The sequence below is a fragment of the Oreochromis niloticus genome, linkage group LG22 (genome assembly GCF_001858045.2).
Source record: "Oreochromis niloticus isolate F11D_XX linkage group LG22, O_niloticus_UMD_NMBU, whole genome shotgun sequence".
NCBI classification, from domain to species: domain Eukaryota; kingdom Metazoa; phylum Chordata; class Actinopteri; order Cichliformes; family Cichlidae; genus Oreochromis; species Oreochromis niloticus.
In genome coordinates this window covers 35,221,099-35,242,171 of record NC_031985.2, presented here as the reverse complement: position 1 = coordinate 35,242,171, position 21,073 = coordinate 35,221,099, and the positions used below count along the sequence as shown (strand labels likewise).

The window sequence follows — 21,073 nt, the reverse complement described above, 5'->3', positions numbered from 1 at the left end:
CCAAAGAAAATATTAATGTAGGGCAGATGAACATCCAGTGATATCAGGTAACTATAAAAGATATATGGCAGAGTAACTTTGTAATTAAGACGAATTTAGTAGACACAATTACAACATCAGGCAATAAATGAGTGTAGGTAGATTTTTTCTACATATTCGTATGCATCAGACAAGTCAATAGGGAACTCTGCAAATGCTGCTGATTAATGCAATGGTTCAAATAAGTAAAAAGAAAAATGGGGCACCATCAGGAAAGGGGCCGGTGCTCAAGCCCCTTTCGCCCCCACCCTCTGCACGTGTCTGGACAAATGTATGACAAACACACACATCATCGAAAACTAAACACATTTTCGATATAAATTCAGTTAATTTTGGTTAGCTTTGTGAAAGCTCATGTCAAGAACCGTAGTTCTAACACACAAGCTGGACCCACAAGCAAACACAATACGCAGGAAATGTACGCAGAATAAACTTTATTTCTTAACTAAAGGTGACCCAGAATAACCAAAGGGAACACGCTGTTTTAATGTTAGAACAGAAGAGACCGGGAGATAAACGATTCGGGAACGCCGTGATCAGGACCGTGAGAGGCTGCAAGGGTGAGAGTTACTGGGGAGCAGGGAGACAACAGCATACAACGGGGTAGAGCTATTTATCTTACGATCGGGGCCGGACCGTGGGAACCGGAGGGAGGGGTGAGTGTCCGCGGGACAGGATTCCAGGGAGACGGAGAGGATGATGACAGGTGGTTTATCTGAACTCCAGGCGAGCAGGAGGACAGGCAGGTCAAGGCTTGAACATGCCGAACAATAACCTGAGCACACAGTAACAGGATTAACACAGTTCATAGAAACCAGAAATTCCACATCAACCTTCGCGAGGGACCAAGTTACCACTGAATGGCGACTGACGGAGTGGCATGGAGCAGCCGGCCGTTTGGAGTTAAATAGTCCTCCTGATGATCGTGATGATCGTCTGGAATGGGATGCAGGTGTGAAGACGACAGCCACACCCATAGGCGTGGGCATCCCAACTGCTCCTCAGACACCGAGCCGCGGACCATGACAGCTCATTACAGTTTTAGTTTTAGTTTTCCTTTTTTTTTTTCTTTTTTTTTTTTTTTTACAAAGTCTCGTTTTTTATTTTTATTTCTACATCCATCATCCATCCAACAAAAGTGTTTTTTTACTTCTAGTGTTCGTTATTTCGTTAATTTTTGTTAACAATAACAACCTTACATTGGACTTGGTCTAAGTAGAGTCCATCTGCGAGTGGCCTAATTGATGAGGGTCAGTCAGACCATTGGCCAGATTGTTAGGTGGGAGTCCGAATGGCCCAGGGGAAGAAGCTATTTGTGAGTCTGGATGTGTGAGATCTAAATGGCATGAGGTGCCATCCAAAGGGCAGCAGGTCAAACAGATGGTGGGCAGGATGCAAGGGGTTTTCCAGAGACAGGAGGATTTGGCCTCCAATGGCCTCCAAGGGTGGCAGAGGGCAGGCTGATTTTTTGGGCTGCGTTAATTACCCTCTCCACAGCCTTCCTGTTCTCAATTGTGGAACCTGCATACCAGACACCCTGACAGTAGGAAAGCATGTTCTCCACTGAAGAGCAGTAGAAGGCCAGCAACAGGTTCTGCTCCAGGCTATTCTTTCTCAAGAAATGGAGGAAGTGGAGTCACTGGTGGGCCTTCTTTACCAGGGCTTTGGTGTTGGGGGCCCAGGTGAGGCTGGCAGTGATACGGGTGCCCAAAAACGTGAAGGTGGGGATAGATTCTTCATTTACAATGAGGGTGGAGTAGACCTGTCTATGCATCTGGGAGTCTGTGCTGAGTTCTTTTGTTTTAAGGATATTCAGTTTCTGAACAGCAGTGGGACAAATTCTCTACCTCCACCCTGTGCGCTGTGTCATCTGAGAATGCAACCCTGTGGGGTCCGGTGCTGAGTGACAGTGAAGGGGAAAGTTGGGGACTGATTGAGGCCAGATGGTGAGGATGTCTTCTATCCAGGAGCAGGTGGCAGGGGGGATTTGAAGGTGGCCCAGTTTGGTGATAAGGATGTTTGGGATTGTGTTGTTGAACGCTGAGCTGTAGTCCATGGAGAGCATCCTCAAGTAGATCTTCCTGTTCTCAAGATGGCTCTGTGCTCTGTGAAGGGTGATAGTAATGGCATCCTCTGTGGACTGATTTGCTTCTTCAGCAAACTGGTGGGGGTTGAAAGAGGAGGGAGGCAGGCAGTCTCTGGTGTGCTGAGAAACACTTTATGACCACAGACATGAGAGCTATAGGTCTGTAGTCACTGAGGCTGTCCATTCCAGTGTTTTGGGGATGGGAATGATGGTGCAGGCCCTCAGACAGGTAGGAACAGTGGCATGAGTCAGGGAGAGGTTGGACAGCCTGATGATGAAAACCCATGACAGTGATCTCCTCCTGTAAAACAGGTGTAATCAGGAGGAATAGGATTAGAAATCAGTATATCAGAGGGAAAGCTCAAACTGAACAGTTTGGAGACAAAGAGAGGCAAAGATGAAATGTCTTGGAAGGAGAACAGGAAGATCCAAGAGGGAAAATTGTAGATTTACACAAGATCCCCTGGACCTATTTCCAAACAGCTGTTGATTGCAAGCTTGAAAAAGCTTTTTGTTGATGTTGAATAACTTTTGAATGGCAGGTTATAAGTCAGGTTAAGCCAGCCTAGATCTCAGCTTGAAGTACTTTCTGAACTTTCTAGCAAGAAAGAAAATTAGATATGACAAGAGTGACTCAAACTGACAAACTCTTGCTCTGGGGCCCAGTTCTGTTTCTACTGAACAAACAGACACTCACCCGGGGCATCACAAGGCAGTGGCCAACATCTCATGGTGGTTGTAACACTTATCAATCTATGAGAAAAAAAAATGACTGCTTTCTATCTTACCCACTCCTTCCCAACATATTAACAATAGAACGACCAGTATTCCATGATAAAGTGACTGGATTGCTCATCCGCCAGCTTTTGCCACATTAGCACTCAAGGGCATGTCGTCTACTGCCTACTGAACAAAGCTATTAAAGGACACACCTTTGGCTAAGCAATTTGTATGTGCATGAGTTCTGCTGTGACACAACTAGGATGACTCATCAGCCTGACGACCTTGCAGACAGCCATCTGCAGCTGATGGAGCAGAGGTCAACTGACAATCAGGCCAAACATCTAGCAAGCTTTTTTTTTAAAGAATAAAAATTTGGTTTTGTAAATTCTCCCCTGAGGTTGCAATTTGGAATCAGTGTGACTCACTATGCTGTTTGGATTTCTCTGCCATGTATTGTAGAAGTCACATGACTGTGGGTATATGCAGAAAAAACATGGATTACCACCCTCTGCACCACTTACTGAACAGATAGCTGAGTACTTTCTGATCACTTTACAAGGCTTTGAGTGATCAGGGAGAGTAGAAAAGTCCTATATAAGAACTATATAAGTCCATTTACCATTTTATTGAGCTAGTTTATTTTTAAACTATGTCTTAAAGCCTTTTTGGCATAGATTAACACTGTGTCTTTGTCCTTGTCTGGGTCTCTATAGCACTGCGGCCAGTGGACAGTAAGCTCTGTCTGGGTATTCCTCCAAACACCACCCAACTCTGCCACATAAGCTGTCCTGTTGATTGTGAGGTATCTTCGTGGAGCATGTGGGGACCCTGCACGTATGAAAACTGTCAAGACCAGGTAGCCAAGAAAGGTAAGAGATACTGTTAGAGTTATAATAGTATATTGTGTCATAAAGTGACTAATCAAAGGAGTTCTGTAGGGTTTACTTTCCTGAAATCTCCCTTTAAAAACTGCATACCACTCCATCTGCCCCACGATTGTTATTGTGCCCCAATAAAGCAAACAAGCCAAAAAAAAAACATAGCAGTGCATTGACTATTACCCAGATTTACAATGTACAAAACATTCTACCTTCATATTCTATAGTATTTTAATGTGTTTTTGATTGTGTATTACAAATGTTAAACTTGATGTTGACAATAAAGTCAAAATCAATAACAGAAGCCATACAGTTGGAATGGGTCTCTGACTGCTGTCGTGTTGATGTTAGTCCATCAGTAGGGTTGACACAGTCACTGCTTCATCTCTAATTATCCCTGGAACAGCAGTGTCCACCATGACTCTGCCTTAATGAAGAACATCAAATCAAAAGGATGACTAGAAATTCTTGAAATGGATCCTTCTGGCTTTATTTACTTTTATCCTCCTTGTGTCACTGTCAGTCCATTTCCTCCCTTGAGATACTCTGTCAGACCTTTATTGCAGCTGTCGTCCTGAGTATAACCTGTGCACTTCAGAAATTATCTGGCAACTTCACTTAGCAGTCACATCATCAATAAACACTAGTGAGTTGGTTTCACATGTCCATGCCATGTGGTATTTTTTGAATCATGAAGCGTTCCTTTCCTTATCTTTGCTTTTCTCTTCCTTCTGCTTGTGATTCAGTTTAATCTTGTTTTCATATGTTTTTATTTTTGTTTTGTTTGTTTGTCTGTTTTCAGAACTATACAGGCTCTTGTAGATGTTTTCTGTCAACATCTAATCTTGTGTTCCTGTTGTTGGGTTTTACCAGGGGTGCGAAATTTTACAGTAAACCCAACGATTCATTCATGAAGGCATTTCATTCAGAAAGGTGTCTCCTGATTGTAGATTCAAAAAATGACCTCATCAAGAGTGTTCTTAACCAAGGAAAGTATTTTGTGATCAGCCACTTTATTTGTCTCCTGTGTCCTTCCAATGTCACCGATGTCACAGAGCTGGATAAAGAATACATCAAATTGCTGACTTGGCCACTCCTGAAGTATTTTCTATCTCTCTCATAGGTTTATTTCAATTTTTCATGAATGACTTGCATCAAGACCTCTTTGGACCTCATGCTGACAGTGAACAGCCACCAAATAGTTCAACACTTGAATTGAACTTCAGGTCATTTGTGCCTGACTAAATGACTGAATAAAGAAACTGCTTTTCAGTCAGTTTTGAATGTAAAGTTGGACGTCTGAAAAAAGGGGACTATGTATAAAAATGCATGTAAGGAAGTTTGTTAAACCTTTAAAACTGAAAGTCTTCACTCTGCACACACATCTTTTTCCAGTAAAATCTACCGTGGTACAGTACAGTGGCAAAACAGTAAAACAAAGTGTCAAATTTATATCAAAGTAAATGTACACCAGAACAGCAAACTGAGCACTTGTTTTCTATGTCACATACATTTCACTTTCTGAATTCCAAAAGAGGGAGGTTGCCATCATGTTTTACTATATAGATAGCCTATGACATCCTTGACCAAGTCCCAAGCTATGTGTCCTCAATTTATGCAGTCAGCAGTGTTCAAGAATAAGACATGTGACCTGGATAAAACTGCAGTGCTATCATCTTAATTAATGTTAATTAGCCACAGCTGAATGAATTTAGTAGATGACAGTTGCCTTTTCAAAATGTGAAATGGTTTTAGGGCACAATGAATAATGCAAAATTAAAAATAAATAGAGCCAAAATCTTCATGTCAAAACAAAGATTCATAGCCTATCACATAGCCTTCACTCCTGTCTTTCAGTTATTGCATCCATGATACAGTCTGCAGATAGCAAGTCAGTGATGACTGAGAGTATACCTTGCATTCAGTCCTCATCTTCGTTTATACAACCCTAATCCCCACCTCAACTCTTGCCGATCAAACAATTTCCCAAATTAATTAATGGATTTCTTCAGGCATTAGTCATGTGCAACATATAACAGACAATCAACGCAGGACTACATAAAGGGCAAATGTTCAAAAATTGCAAAAGAAACAGAACAATACAGGCACAAGACAGTGCAGACACAAAAGTGCAATAGAAAAGCGCAACAATGACAGTAGGTTGTGCAGAAAGTAACTTGATATATGAAGGTGTGTGTGTGTGTGTGTGTGTGTGTGTGTGTGTGTGTGTGTTAGTCCAGTCACTGTGTTCAGGAGTCTGGCGGCTTGGGGGAAGAAACCGTTTCGCAGTCTGGCAGTGAGGGCCCGGTCCCTCTTGCCAGAAGGCAGCAGATTGAAGTTTGTGTGTGAGGGGGGCGGGGGGTCTTCCACAATGCTGGTGGCTTTGTGGATGTAGCGGGTGTGATAGATATATGCATTACGCTATTCATCATGCAAAGTTCTTTGAATCTGTTTTAACTTAACTCTTAATCCGATCCGATCCAATCCGATTTTATTTATAAAACACTTTAAAATACCCAGCACAGGACCAAAGTGCTGTACAGAAAATAGATCAAAAACAATAGAATAATAGAAAACAGCAAAAATAAATAAATAAAACACACAATACATAAAAATTAAAACAGCCCTATATTAAAAAACAAGATAAAACCGCACAGAATCAACTAAAAACAACTAAAATAAAACTAAAAATCTCTAAAGGGAGATCATTCCAGTTTGGGAGCTGCTACAGCAAAAGCATGATCTCAGTCACTTGTGCTACATATAACAATGGACTGTTAAAAGCAGGGGTGTCCAAACTTTTTTCACTGAGGGCCACATACATAAAAATATAGGAGGGGCGGGGCCACTTACTAGAAATTAGGTATATAACCTTAACTGTAGTGTATTAATGTTAGAAAAATCACTTAAAAGTGGTCAAATATGTTATATTGTTGAATATAATTAAAGACAAAACTGCCTTCATCACAGCTTTCCATAAATGGATCTTTAAGCTTTGGTAGCTCATTCTCAGAACAGCAGCAGATTTCCTCTTGGACAGAAGATTTACAGCACAGAGAAAAAACAATAAAGGGGAAAATGGGACGGGTACATTTCAAGCTTGTTATTTAAGTTCTTAGGCTTAGCAACACACCTATTAACGTTCGTTTGAAACCGTTATCAACATTAACAGACTGAACTGGACTTAATAACAGGAGTGCATATAATTTTAGTGAATTATTCTGGTGAGTATCAGCTGCGCTGGGTATGTAAATCGGCCCATCCAGCCGCGGTGCTGATCGTACGCCACTCGTGCCAAAAATCCAGACAAATGTCACTTGATCAAGGAGCAGATCTGCATCAGATGAGATCAGCTGACTTTGCGTGTGCGTGCGCTGTGCACAGCGGTGTGTACTCTGTGTGTTAACAAGAAAAACGCATATAAGAAAGTGGTGCGGAAAAGCAGGGTAGTGACAGAATTGATGCGCATTATTGATATTTGAAGCATGTGTACCTGCACATGCATGCTTATTAACACACGGGCACTGTGGAATATATTTTTTACTCACCTAAAGCGCTCGTGCTCTCGTCCACTCCCCGCAAAACAATTAGCAGCTGTGCGGCGTCTGTGGCATCAGTGCTCTCATCGCATGCGATGGAGTAAAAATCAAAAGCACAGCTTTATCAGACAGTTGCAGTTTAAAGTTGGCTGACAGTCTTCAGTGCGTGGCACAACTGTATTTCTGGACATGCTGACGTTGTTGAAGTCCTGCACTTTTTCCGGGCACGTTATTTCGGTGACTTTAATGAGGCAGCGTTTTATGAGGTCTCCATCTGAAAAAGGCTCGCCATGTCTTGCGATGAGTTGGGCGACCTCATAGCTGCTATTGGAGCCTTTTCCTGGACCTTTCGAGCACGAAAAAAATACTGTTGCTGACCCTGCAGGATAGCTACCTTGGCCGGAAATCAGTTTTTGGCACAACAGCGGCTTCTACCTTGTTACAGGAATGTTGTTTGTTGCTCAAGATGACTTGATATCATTCATGAAGGATACATTTGACATATGTTTCACATATTATAGACCAACAAGTTATTTATAGCAGTTTAAATACAAGCAATCATTTTTTGGCAAATGATGGAAATCAGTTTTTGGCAGACAATCACTTTTTGGCACAACACTTGTGAGCTGCTCCCGTCATTTGTGAGCCGCGGTAAAGCCAGCCGCTTCTTATCCGCCGCATAAATTTCCTTGCGGTAGACACGCGCACGCGTGCACGCGCACACACAAATTGCAATGGAACAGCCCAAAACAGCCATCGTGACAGTCGGGTTGCATATTCAAAAATTCATTAAAAATCATTCTGAATAGTTGATGTCCAACTTTTAACACAATCCTCCTCTGGGACACCTACTGTACCTCTGTGCCAAGTTTCATCCAGATTCACTGTAATATTCCTCAGAAATTACAGGAAACTTGTATCCAATGCAATGCAGTCAATACAATAGAATTATGTCTCCGTCCCACACCGTGGGTGCCGCAGCCTGCCACTGAAGGAGCTGCTCAGTGCTGTTAGAGTTTCCTGCATGGGGTGGAAGGGATGAAAGCTTAGCCACCATTCTCCTGTCACTCACCACCTCCACTGGGTCCAGAGGGCATCCTAGAACAGAGCTGGCCCTGCGGATCAGCCTGTTCAGTCTCTTCCTATCCCCGGCAGAGATGCTGCCGCCCCAGCAGACCACACCATAAAAGATGGCTGCAAAACATGCTGTAGGTATTACAGGTACTGTGCTGCAGTGGTTTGTATCATATCTATCTAATAGACTCCAATTTGTTCATGTAAATGGAGAGTCCTCTTCACACACTAAGGTCAATTATGGAGTTCTTCAGGGTTCAGTGCTAGGACCAATTCTGTTTACATTATACATGCTTCCCTTAGGCAGCATCATTAGAATACATAGCATACATTTTCACTGCTATGCAGATGACACGCAGCTCTATCTATCCATGAAGCCAGGTAACACACACCAATTAGTTAAACTGCAGGAATGTCTTAAAGACATAAAGACCTGGATGGCCGCTAACTTTCTGCTTCTTAATTCAGATAAAACTGAGGTTATTGTACTCGGCCCTGAAAATCTTAGAAATATGGTATCTAAGCAGATTCTTACTCTGGATGGCATTACCTTGGTCTCCAGTAATGCTGTGAGGAATCTTGGAGTCATTTTTGACCAGGACATGTCCTTCAACGCACATATTAAACAAATATGTAAGACTGCTTTCTTCCATTTGTGCAACATCTCTTAAATTAGAAATATCCTGTCTCAGAGTGACGCTGAAAAACTAGTTCATACATTTATTAGTTCCAGGCTGGACTACTGTAATTCATTATTATCAGGATGTCCTAAAAAATGCCCGAAAAGCCTTCAATTAATCCAAAATGCTGCAGCAAGAGTCCTGACAGGGACTAGAAAGAGAGAGCATATTTATCCTATAATGGCTTCAGTTCATTGTCTCCCTGTTAAATCCAGAATTGAATTCAAAATACAAGGTCTTAAATAATCAGGCCCCATCTTATCTTAATGACCTTGTAGTACCATATCACCCTATTAGAGCACTTCACTCTCGCACTGCAGGCCTACTTGTTGTTCCTAGAGTATTTAAAAGTAGAATGGGAGGCAGAGCCTTCAGTTTTCAGGCCCCTCTTCTGTGGAACCAGCTTCCAGTTTGGATTCGGGAGACAGACACTATCTCTACTTTCAAGATTAGGCTTCAAACTTTCCTTTTTGCTAAAGCATATAGTTAGGGCTGGACCAGGTGACCCTGAATCCTCCCTTAGTTATGCTGCAATAGACGTAGGCTGCCGGGGATTCCCATGATGCACTGAGTTTTTCCTTTTCAGTCACCTTTCTCACTCACTATGTGTTTATATGCCTCTCTGCACTGACTCATACTTGTTATTAATCTCTGGCTCTCTTCCATAGCATGTCTTTCATCCTGTCTTCCTTCTCTCATCCCAACCAATCACAGCAGATGGCCCTGAGCCTGGTTCTGCCAGAAGTTTCTTCCTGTTAAATTGGAGTTTTTCCCTTAACACTGTCGCCAAAGTGCTTGCTTATAGGGAATAATATGTTTGTTGGGTTTTTCTCTGCATGTATAATTGTAAAATTGAACTTACAATATAAAGCGCCTTGAGGTGACTGTTGTTGTGATTTGGCGCTGTATAAATACAAAAGAATAGAATAGAATAATGTACTTCAGACTGGGAGATTGGCAAAATGTATAAATAGGATGGCAATTAGGGGAATTGGAGACAGCTGCATAACACAGCAGGGATACATTGGGAATAAGAAGACAGTGGAAGTAAGACTCAACACAACAAAGAGACAAGAGGCCACCAAACTAAAACCCAGACTAAGAGACACGAGTTTGACACAGACAAAACCGTAAACAGACATGAAGACAAGACTGGCTTTAACACTAGAGTGTTTTCACAAGTGTTCCATCCACTTGTGGAACGCTGAAGAAGAACTACACTAAAAAGCAATATGGAACTGAAAACAAAAGAATACATAATGTATACATATCATCAAATAATCCAGGACTCATAAACAATGATATGATGAACAGAACTATAAAGAACAAAACTGAGAAATGCTTGGTAAACTGACCAAGGACTATGTCATCATGTCATTTTTTAATATCATAGTTAATGTGTCCTGATTTGTAGATAGTGCCATCTTACAAATACCAGGAAATCCAACTGGGTGACAAGCCAGAGTTGTTTGCCCACACACCCACTGACTAGAAAAAGGGTCCAGGACTCTTCAAGCTGGGATACAGGCATAATAGAAAAAGATTTAAACAGATAGAAAGTCATCAGGAAGGCATTGCCTGTTGTTGCTGCTGCTGTCAGACCTTTTAATTCATCCACTTGTGTCAGACACATATTGAACAGGAATAAACATGACTCACTGCACTTTCTCACTTTGTATGCCACAATTGCTTAGACACCTGTATGCTTATATTGTTTATTATATCCCAGAAACATTAATGTTAAAACTTGTGTTCCTATGTCTATATGTAAGTTTATTTTCATATCTCTATATTAATCTATTTATAGCTACATTCCCTCACTTCATTTTATACAATTGCTTTGTTCCTGCATGAGAGCTATTTAAAGTGGTTTCACACACAGTGCCTCTGTGTGAAAAATAACTACTTATTTGAAATGAAGAGAAATGTATGTTGTCAAGGCAAAAAAACTTTTTTTTTCTTTTAAACAGTACATTGCATAATTTACAGGGCTCAAGAGTTGGCAGTTCATCTTGTAATCGGAAGGTTGCCGGTTCGAGCCCCGGCTCCCACAGTCTTGGTCGTTGTGTCCTTGGGCAAGACACTTCACCTACCGCCTACTGGTGATGGCCAGAGGGGCCGATGGTGCGATATGACAGCCTCGCTTCTGACAGTCTGCCCCAGGGCAGCTGTGGCTACAACTGTAGCTTGCATCCACCAGTGTGTGAATGTGAAAGTGAATGAATAGTGGAATTGTAAAGCGCTTTGAGGGTCTCGAAAAGCGCTATATAAATGCAATCCATTATTATTATCATTATTATTATTATTATTATTATTATTATTATTATTATTATTGTTATAAGATTGGGGAAACCTGCAGTCAGCTGAGACCGCAGAAGTCACTTGGATGAGTGACGAAACTTTTCTCCCATTGAAAACGCTACGTCCAGATGAACAGAATCAAACTTTAGGGATTTAATTACCTGGATGATTGAGCATGCATCAAGACATTCTCTGTGTTGTTTCTGAATTCTTTGTCACCTTATGAATAATGTATATAATTTTGAATAATTTCATGTAAATTTAAGTCTTATTAATAGAAACAGAGGAAAGAATGTAATTTGTTTTTACACTTTTTGATATTTGGATATGGGGATTAATAGCTAGTTATTTATATATTTTCATTATGTTCTGTATTTCAAACTGTAATTTAAGCTTGTTTGGTTATATTTTTTATTGCATTCTTGTAATTTTTCATGCTTGTACTTTTAATACATTTTTGATAACGTAAAAAATAAATTCTGAGAGATACCTGCATTTTTCAATACAGAATTCACAGATATTTTCAAAATTGATTTGGCATGCAGTGTTACATTGGTAAAGTATAATATATTGCATTAAAAACTTTCACAGGATCAGTTCTAGACTATATCAAGTTCTGTATTGCAAATGTGACTGTGGACAAAAGCATTCGGGTTTTCCCAAACCAAAAACCCTGGATGACCAGCGAGGTCTGCACACTCCTCAAAGTCCACGATGCCGACTTTAGGTCAGATGACAGAGCTCTGTACAGGGCTGCTCGAACTGACCTGAAAAGGGGTCCCACCTGTCCAGCAGCAACACACGGGAGGTGTGGCAGGGAATAATAGACATCATAAACCACAGAGGCAGAACTGTGAAAACAGAAAACCTGAGTGTACAGCTAGCAGAGGAAATAAACAGCTTCTTCGCCCGCTTGGAAACACCACAACAGCAGCATTCATCTGCCTCAGCCCTGCTCCCATCCTCATCCTCACCTGGTTCCTGCACCGCTCCATTCACTGTAATGGAGCATGATGTCAGATGTGTGTTCCTAGCAGTGAACCCCAGGAAGGCGGCCGGTCCAGACAGAATACATGGTAAAGTGCTAAGAGCATGTGCCCACCAGCTCACCCTCATCTTCACCAGAATCTTCAACCTCTCACTGGATGAAGCAGCCATCCCATCCTGTCTAAAATCACCCACAATCATCCCAGTGCCAAAGAAGTCTCCCATCACCAGCCTGAACTATTATTGCCCTGTGGCCCTCACACCGGTAATCATGAAATGCTTTGAGAGACTAGTCCTTCAGCACACCAAGGATTACCTCCCCCCAGAATTCGACCCCCACCAGTTTGCATACCGCGCAAACAGATCCACAGAAGACGCCATCACCCTCCACTCGGTGCTGAGTCACTTAGAATAGCGGCAGAGCTACGTCAGAATGCTCTTCGTGGACAACAGCTCAGCCTTTAAGACAATCATCCCAGACATCCTCTGCTGACCACCACTCGCCCATTGAGAGCCTGCTAACTTACTGCATCACAGTATGGTACGGCAGCTGCACTAAGGCGGATAGAGCCAGCCCCCCAGCATGTTTGCACTGAGTAGGAGATGCTCTGTATCTCACTGTACAACTGTATAGTGACAAAGGTATTTGATTCTATTCTAAAAATTGCTATAAACAGAGGAACCCAAAATGATGAAAAATGGCGAATATTTTTTTTCAAATGACTATTTTTAGTGGATTTTCGATATAGAAGCAGAATGACAGAATGTTAAAAGAAGTTACTTTTAGTCGCTCTAAACTGGGCATTGTGTTCTCTGGCTGTTCAAAGCCATGGAACTTTAGACTTTCCAAGCAAATAATGATGGCCATACTGATGTTCTGTTCAGTACATTTTACTTTATGTTCATTTTCATTTTTATGATGTTTCTATTTTTACATAATTCCTCCTACATAGCAAAATTGGTGTGGCCCGGATCTGTCCCACACAATGTGCTTACACATGGCCTGTGTACCACAAAGAATGACGGCCCTTTGGTGGCCCAGATCTAGTTTGCCAGAGGTGGCCCACACATGGGCCAGCACAAGGCCAGTTGCAGACACACTGCTGGCCCTGTGCTGGCCCAGAACACTTTCAGCTCTGGCCCCAGATGTCAGCCTAATGTGTACCTTAATCAAGCCATGTAATAACAACATGTGCCAGAACATAATAGTGCAAAAGTAACATGACGAAACTCTGTTCAGACAGTGAATGGACTGATTCTTATATAGCGCTTTTTTACTCTCCCATATTACTCAAAATGCTCTATACAACATGTCACATTCACCCAATCACACACTTTCTCTAAACTGAGTGTTTCCTAACTACATTCACACTCTTGACACGCAGCCTGGAGGAGCCAGGGATAAAACCACTAACCTTCCGATCATTAGATGACCTGCTCTACCTCCTGAGCTACAGCCACCCAGTGGCAAACATGAGTAAACCCTCAGTAGGTTTTGGATAAAGTGTACACTCACAAACTTGACAAACCTGCATTTGAAACGTTGGCCACCATAGATGTATAGTATTGCAACATGGCATTTGGATCTTCTAACTAAAATAGGAAAATATGAAGATAAATATTGCCATCATTGCCAGACCTGGCCCACATCTGGTTGACATACACCCTGCCATGACACCGGTCAGTCAGAAGTGCCAGCTTGATGCCGGATCTGGGCCAGACCTGTTTTCTATGAGCCTGGGCCACATAAACCAAACCACAATCGGGCCAGATTTAGCATGCCATCACATAGACAGTGCCATTTATGGCAGGCCTGGCCCACATCTGGATGACATACATCTTACCATGCCAGAAGTCAGCCAGCAGTGCCGGCTTGACACCAGATCCAGGCAAGACCCGTCGGCTATGTGGGATGACTTGTTCTTTTGGAGTTTTACTAGTGGATTATGTCTGGGCTGTGTCTCTTGCCCTTTCAGTATAATATTGTTTTCTTGTGCTTCTAAGTGTCCCTTTGCTTCCACTATGTTTCTTTTTAGGTTATGTAGTATGGGTTAGGGATATTTTGTATGTTGTTTTTGTTTAATAAAACCGCCTTTTGGATTATTCCCCGATGTGCCTGAGTTCTGTTATTTAGTGTCACTTTGAAAGGCACAGAGCCAGCCTTGACATATAATTGTTCTTTCAATTTTTGATAAAGATTACAGCAAATTGAGATGTAACTTGGCCCAGAGGTACAGTAGGTCGCCCAGAGTAAAATGGTGTTGAAAGTTGGAAATAAACTATTATGGATGATTTTTTATGAATTTGTGAATATGATGCAATATTTAAGTAAGTGGATTGAATTCAATATACATGTCCTTTAATTTTTGAGTAATAGTGCAGTAAATCTGGATGATATTTGGCACAGATGTAGAGTAGGTGGCCTGTTAGGTTTATATAGTGGATTGTCATTTATGCTTAGAAATATCTACTCATATATGCTTAGAGTTTTATAATTAGTTGTAGGGTTTGATCCTTAATAGTCTGCAAACTTTGTGTGCATTCCAGAGCACTCTGGGAGCATGGGAGAGGTCTTCTCTTATTGTTTTATGGTAGGATAAACGTATCTATATCTGTTTTAGGCTAAGTGCCTTTTGTTTAGATGAACTGCTGGACTTCCAGACCAGCAGGTTTAGGGAAGTCATTTATGGGGTCACACTCTGACCCCCCCCCACACACACACATGCTTACACGACGCACTGGCAAGGAACTCTTTGTGTGTATACGTCATATGTTAATGAACCTATGCATATTCATGTAACCTCAATAAAAGAGCAGTGTTACGGGGGAGCAGACGAGAGCAACTGGGGTCAAGCGAAGGAACGGCGCTTGTCCGGTTCTCTCCCGTGCACAGAAACATAAAGAGCTTTGCCTACTCGTGTCTTGCTTTTGCTGTGTAATTACATTGTCTTCAACGTTCCAGTGAATAGGTTTAAACTACAAACCTATCATGGCCCAGAGTAAGAATGTGTTGAAAGTTGGACATCAACTATTGAGGATGATTTTTAATGAATTTTTGAAAATGACATAATTCTATTGTATTGACTGTATTTTCCTGTATTTTCCTGTTATTTCTGAGGAATATTACAGTGAATCTGGATGAAACTTGGCCCAGAGGTACAGTAGGTGTCCCAGAGGAAGAATGTGTTGAAAGTTGGACATCAACTATTTAGGATGATTTTTAATGAATTTTTGAATATGCAACCCGACTGTCCTGCTTTGAGCTGTCCCAAAGCATTGTATGCGCGCGCCTGCGTGCGCGCGCATGCCTGAGTCCGCATGTGCATGCACGTGTGACTGCGTGCGCGCGTACTTGTGCGCGGGTCTATGCTTTCGATCGGGAAATAAGGAGAAAAGGCGCTGCCGTAAATGCCGGTGTAGAAGCGCAAGAATATTAATGCGACAGAAAAGAGGCGGCTGGCTTGACTGCGGCTCACAAATGACGGCTCACTTGACTGCGGTTTTAATTTCGGCTCTCGCTCAGCACCAGTGTAGGATGCATAGGCCTGATGTTTGGTTTCATAATGACGTCGTACATTATACTCTTTCATAACTGCCACAGTTTCAGTGCAGATAAAACAGACACTTCCCCTTCAATTCTTTGAAGAAATATTCTCTCCCACCCTGTCTGAAATTTTCTGCACTCACTTTCTACCTTTCGCTTCTTTGGTTCTGCCATGTTTAGTAACTTGGGGTAAATTTCTTCTGTGATTGTCCTTTTTGGTGGAGCAACTGCCTTGATCAACAGTAGCTCCCCCTGGTGTTAAAACTAAGAAGTGCAATACACTCAAGCAAAAGTTGAAGTGCGGGCCATATTCTATTCTATTTATATAATTACTTGCGGGCCAATTAAAAATGGCCGGAGTTTGGACACCCCTGGTTAAAAGCAATATTTAAAAAAAAAAAAAAAACATCTGGTGAAAAAATATGCTACAGTTGTACACAAGCTTACACACAGGGGTAGCCATAGTTTATTAGTTTGAGCTGGTTTGAGATCATGTAGCTCATTAGATTTCTGTTGTTCCCTCAAAGGCTTTAAAGTGAGGAAGAGGACAATCATCAATGAACCAACAGGTGGGACAGGAAACTGCCCCCACCTGGTGGAGGCCATACCATGTGAAGACCCGAACTGCTACGACTGGCTGGTGGTTAAACTGGAGGACTGTATCCCAGATAATGAGGAGAAGTGTGGACCAGGAACCCAGATCCCTCAAGTCCAGTGTGTCAATAGTGATGGTGAGTATATGTGAACATATTTATCTGAGCTTTAGGAGTAGCTGGTCTCTAAAGTCTTTTTAGTTTTGGTTCCAAGCAAAAGCTACTATGGTATTTTGACACTTTCCATAGATTATCCATCACTCTGCTAGCAAAACCATCCCCAGGGTACTATCGTCATACTGTAGAAAACTAAAAACACTGATGATTTTCTGTAGTCATAAGGTCTCTCTGAGTAGACAGAAGATAATTGTAACCCAGGTCCCACGTAGCTATGGTAAAGCTAGAGTATATAGTACAATGAGACTGGGCCTGGGTTCGTAGTGCTACTAATACTGATACCTGATACCCTCTAATTGAATTAATAAGGACCACCACAACTGTATTTTAAACTAATGTATCCCTCACCGGGTATTTATTTAGACAGCAAAGAAATAAATGAAATAAACCGTTACTTTTATAAAATGAAATGAACTGAATTCAAATAAACAAACAAAACCACTCTAAATGTGACTACATAGGTTATAAATAAAAGATTATCAAAACAAAATAACTCTTTCTTAGGTGCCAAGTGTTATTTCGGTTACAACTGCTCACACCTTTAAAAGGGATGAATTTCAACCTTTGAAAATAACTTTGATTACAACTACACACTTACTCAATTTAACCAAATTTGTAACAGTGGGCCCACACACACACACACACACACTTTAACCTGTCCACACTACACCTGTAGCACAGTGCTTGTTGCAGGCCTGATTCAAAGTTCGGGTGCGGTGAGGCCTAAAACTGATGGCCGCTTCACTCAAACTGAGCAATAAACAAAATACGTGCACTTTAGTTCCAGTTAGCACTCACGAGTCCAATGAGTTTGTTAGTGGGGCAATCAGAAACGGGCAGTTAGCAGTTAGTTCACCAGTAGGGAAGGCAGTCAGGGTCGAGAAAACAGCAGGGTCCATCCGGGCAGAAACCTCTCTGTCCCTCGCCTTTCACAGCGTTCCTCGGCTTCTAAACATATTAAAACACTTGAGCTACAATACCAAATGCTATCACATAACGATTTAGCATTAGCATGCTTTGACTGAAAATCACAGAGCTAAACATACAGCATGGTATCACAGCACATAACGCGGTAAGCTGTGCTAATTAGCAAGCCGCTAGTTAGCGTCACATATCACGCCATTTTACCACTATAACGAATAGTTACAGTTAGAGCTGGGCGATAGAATGATAACGATATGTATTGCGAAATAACTTTTTCTCGATAGAAAAATTAAACTATTGCGATAGGCACTGCTGTCAGCGTAGCTTGGAAAAGAAGTAGCGGCCCCGCTGTAAGGCATTCGGCTGCCCACTGAGGCCCACACTTCCAATCAAACGGTGTCGTTCAATTTATTAACAAAGTGGCCCATAGGAAGCTATGGCCAGCCGCGATAGGAGGCTTCAGGAAGGTAATCCGTGGGTGATCTTTGTAACACCGAGGGAAGTCAGGTGACCGAAAAGCCAGATGGGTATGACAACAGGTGAGCGATTCAGGGACGCTCAGATAGCAGCTACTATTTATAGCAGTACTCCCTAATGTGTTTGACTAATAGTGGTATCAAAAGCCAGTATAATATTCATTCTGCTACATTAGCAAAGTGGTAAACCATCCGACACCATAGCAAATAATTATAAACATGGGTGAACAAATTTTCCCATATGCAATGAGCTGTGTTAAGTGTCTATAATCTTAGCAAATGCTAGGAAACATTGTTGACCAGCTTGACCAGCTTGCTGTCCTTGTTGAGGTTCAGATTAAAATAATAAACTGGCTCCTGCACAGATAAGACTAAGACTGCACACTCAGGATACTTGAGGGCCCTTCAACTCAGGAGATTATAGATTCTAAGGATACTGGGGGTCATCCAACTCAGGAGAGTTGGGCCCTCTGATACTGTGCAGGACCCTTTGGATATTCGGGCCGGATCAGATGGAAACCGTCTGTTTATGTGTGAGTCCGGAGTTAGCGCAGTTAGCCACGACTCTGTGAAGCACATCACGCTGCACTCCCTGTAGCTCCACTGATGTCGAGTTAGAGCCACCAACTCAACCACTTAACGGTGAGAGATCTCACATTCCCCATAATAACAGATGGAATCGCTGGCTGGTACCTCCTAACCTTACTGTGATGCCCGATCCCGGCCCGAGTGCCGCGTCTCCCTCACCTCGCGGGGGATGTTGGCTCGCTCGGCGGTAGGCAGAACAGCTGAGCTCCTGAAGGCTAACAAGCTGATTCCTGCTGTAAACAATGGGAGGTCAGACCTCCAAGTGCTTTCCGGACACAGATGCCGTAAAAAATTTGATAAAAAACACGATCGTCCATAAAATTCTGAGCTCGATTGTGGAGTAGTACAGTCCACAATATAAAAAAAGGAACAAGAAACACAATAACAACAAAGAAAGAGAAAAAAAGGACTAGGTCATGTCGGAGCTGCTGATACTGTCTGCCAGGTCGGAGCGACGCCGGAAGTTATCTATTGTTGCTGTTTATTTCTGTTTTTTTGTTTTTTAATTTAAGGCAATAAAACTGTGGTGCAAAAGAATTTATAATGTTGGTCTTAAAATTGTTAACATTAGTTACCACATTAGAAAGTGCAATTTTCCCTTTATGCCTTGTACCTCTCATTTGGCAGTCCCACCCTAAGAACAAACCAAGAAAAACAACATTTCACGCTCACAGCTTTTATTTTAAAGTGACTTTTTGAAGGAAATTTGATGTTGCTTTGTTAGCCCTGTTTAATTTAATGAATGTTATTATTATCTTTTAACTTCATAACACATTTTAAATTTAGGACAGTGCCTTAATTCTGTTTGTATTCACCCAGGTGAATATGTGGATCGACAACTCTGCCAGGATGCCATCCTTCCTATGCCATTTATCTGCGAGGTGCCTTGCCCTAAGGACTGTGCCTTGAGCCCCTGGAGCTCCTGGTCTCTCTGCTCCCATACCTGCTCTGGAAAGAACACAGAGGGCAAGCAGACCAGAACTCGTTCCATCCTCGCCTACAATGCAGGAGAAGGTAGGAACTGTATAAGGCAGGGGTCACCAACCTTTTTGAAAGTGAGAGCTACTTCTTGGGTACCGATTAATGTGAAGGGCTACCAGTTTGACATACACTTCTCAAATAACAAATTTCCTCATTTTAACTTTAATTATGTGTTATCATTAATAATTAATAATATTCATCTATGTAAAGACACTAATTATTTTAATTATTTTTCACCATAATTATAAAGAATGCAAGTAGGAATCAAGGTAGGAAACATAAATATCAATATGCAACGCTTTATTTCTATATATCACTGCAAGTATTTACATTTGAAGTGATCACTTCTACGACATTTTCACTTACCACTAACAAATTTTAGGAAATTATGCACTGTTACATACAAAAATAATGTATGTATGTAACATACAAAAATCAACTTTCAAATTTTACAGAACTTTTCACCAAATTGGCAGCATTTTAAAACAAATTATCACATGTCACACTTAACAAACACAATTGTTTTTCAATAATTAAATTCAACTTTGACATGACACTGTAATGTTGCCACTGAGAACATCTATTATGGCTTTCTTTGTCTGTTAGTGGGAAACCTGGCATTACATGCTGTTCACCAGTGTGTTGTAATCTGGGGTATAACTTGACACTGCAACTCTGAGTGAGTCTTGCAGATGTGCATCAGAGAGGCGTGTTCTGTGTTTGTTCTTGATGAAGTTCATGTCAGAAAAGGCTGATTCACAAAGATAGGTTGAACCAAACAGGCTGGCAACCTTCATAGCTGCTGTGCATACACCACTGTACTTTTCTGTGTCAACAAGGCACCAAAAGTTTGGTGCACCCTGATAGGCTTTGAGGTGGACGTCATTTTACAATGTTACAATTTCGATTTCCACCTGTCCAGCATCCAAGCTGAACATTGAACTTAGTTGCTCAGCAATGCATGTTGTGTCCACATTCATGAAGGGATTGGAAACAAATGAGACACATGGCTCAAGCTGATCAAGGTCACAAAACCTGTTCTCAAACTCTTGACCAAGTCGGTTTATGACTTGAGTGTACTTTTCTGCAACTTTGTCAAAAGTCTCAGATGCAGAAGCATTGTCTTTCAGCACCATCTGCACAGAGGGAAAGTGCAGCACCTTTTTTCTCTGTAAATGCACAGAGAAGATGCTCATCTGGGCTTTAAATCCACTTAAAGCACTTATCATGTCAGCAACAGTCTTACCTTTGCCTTGCAGCTCACAGTTCAAATGGTTCAGTTTCCCAGTAATGTCCGTTAAAAATGCAAGGTCAAGTGTCCACTCAGTGTCCTCCAGCAGAGATGTGTCTTCCCCTTTGGATTGCATGAAGTCTTTGATTTCACCCAAAAGTGACAAAAAACGAAGCAAAATCCGTCCCCTGCTGAGCCATCGGATTTCCGTATGTAGTAGCAGGTCACCATATTCAGCTGACAGCTCCTCCA

General features: G+C 41.7%; 1 protein-coding gene across 2 annotated transcripts in view; it reads left to right on the top strand.

Moving 5' to 3' along the window:
• Positions 1-21,073, top strand: part of thsd7aa (thrombospondin, type I, domain containing 7Aa) — a 272,763-nt gene that overhangs the window by 64,265 nt on the left and 187,425 nt on the right. For both annotated transcript variants that reach the window (XR_003215883.1, XM_019350980.2), the window contains exons 5-7: positions 3,562-3,717; positions 16,379-16,582; positions 19,429-19,623. Coding sequence is in view for 1 of the 2 variants with exons in the window: in XM_019350980.2 (XP_019206525.1) it covers positions 3,562-3,717; positions 16,379-16,582; positions 19,429-19,623 (555 nt within the window). In the remaining variant the exon portion in view is untranslated. The remainder of the gene's footprint in view (positions 1-3,561; positions 3,718-16,378; positions 16,583-19,428; positions 19,624-21,073) is intronic.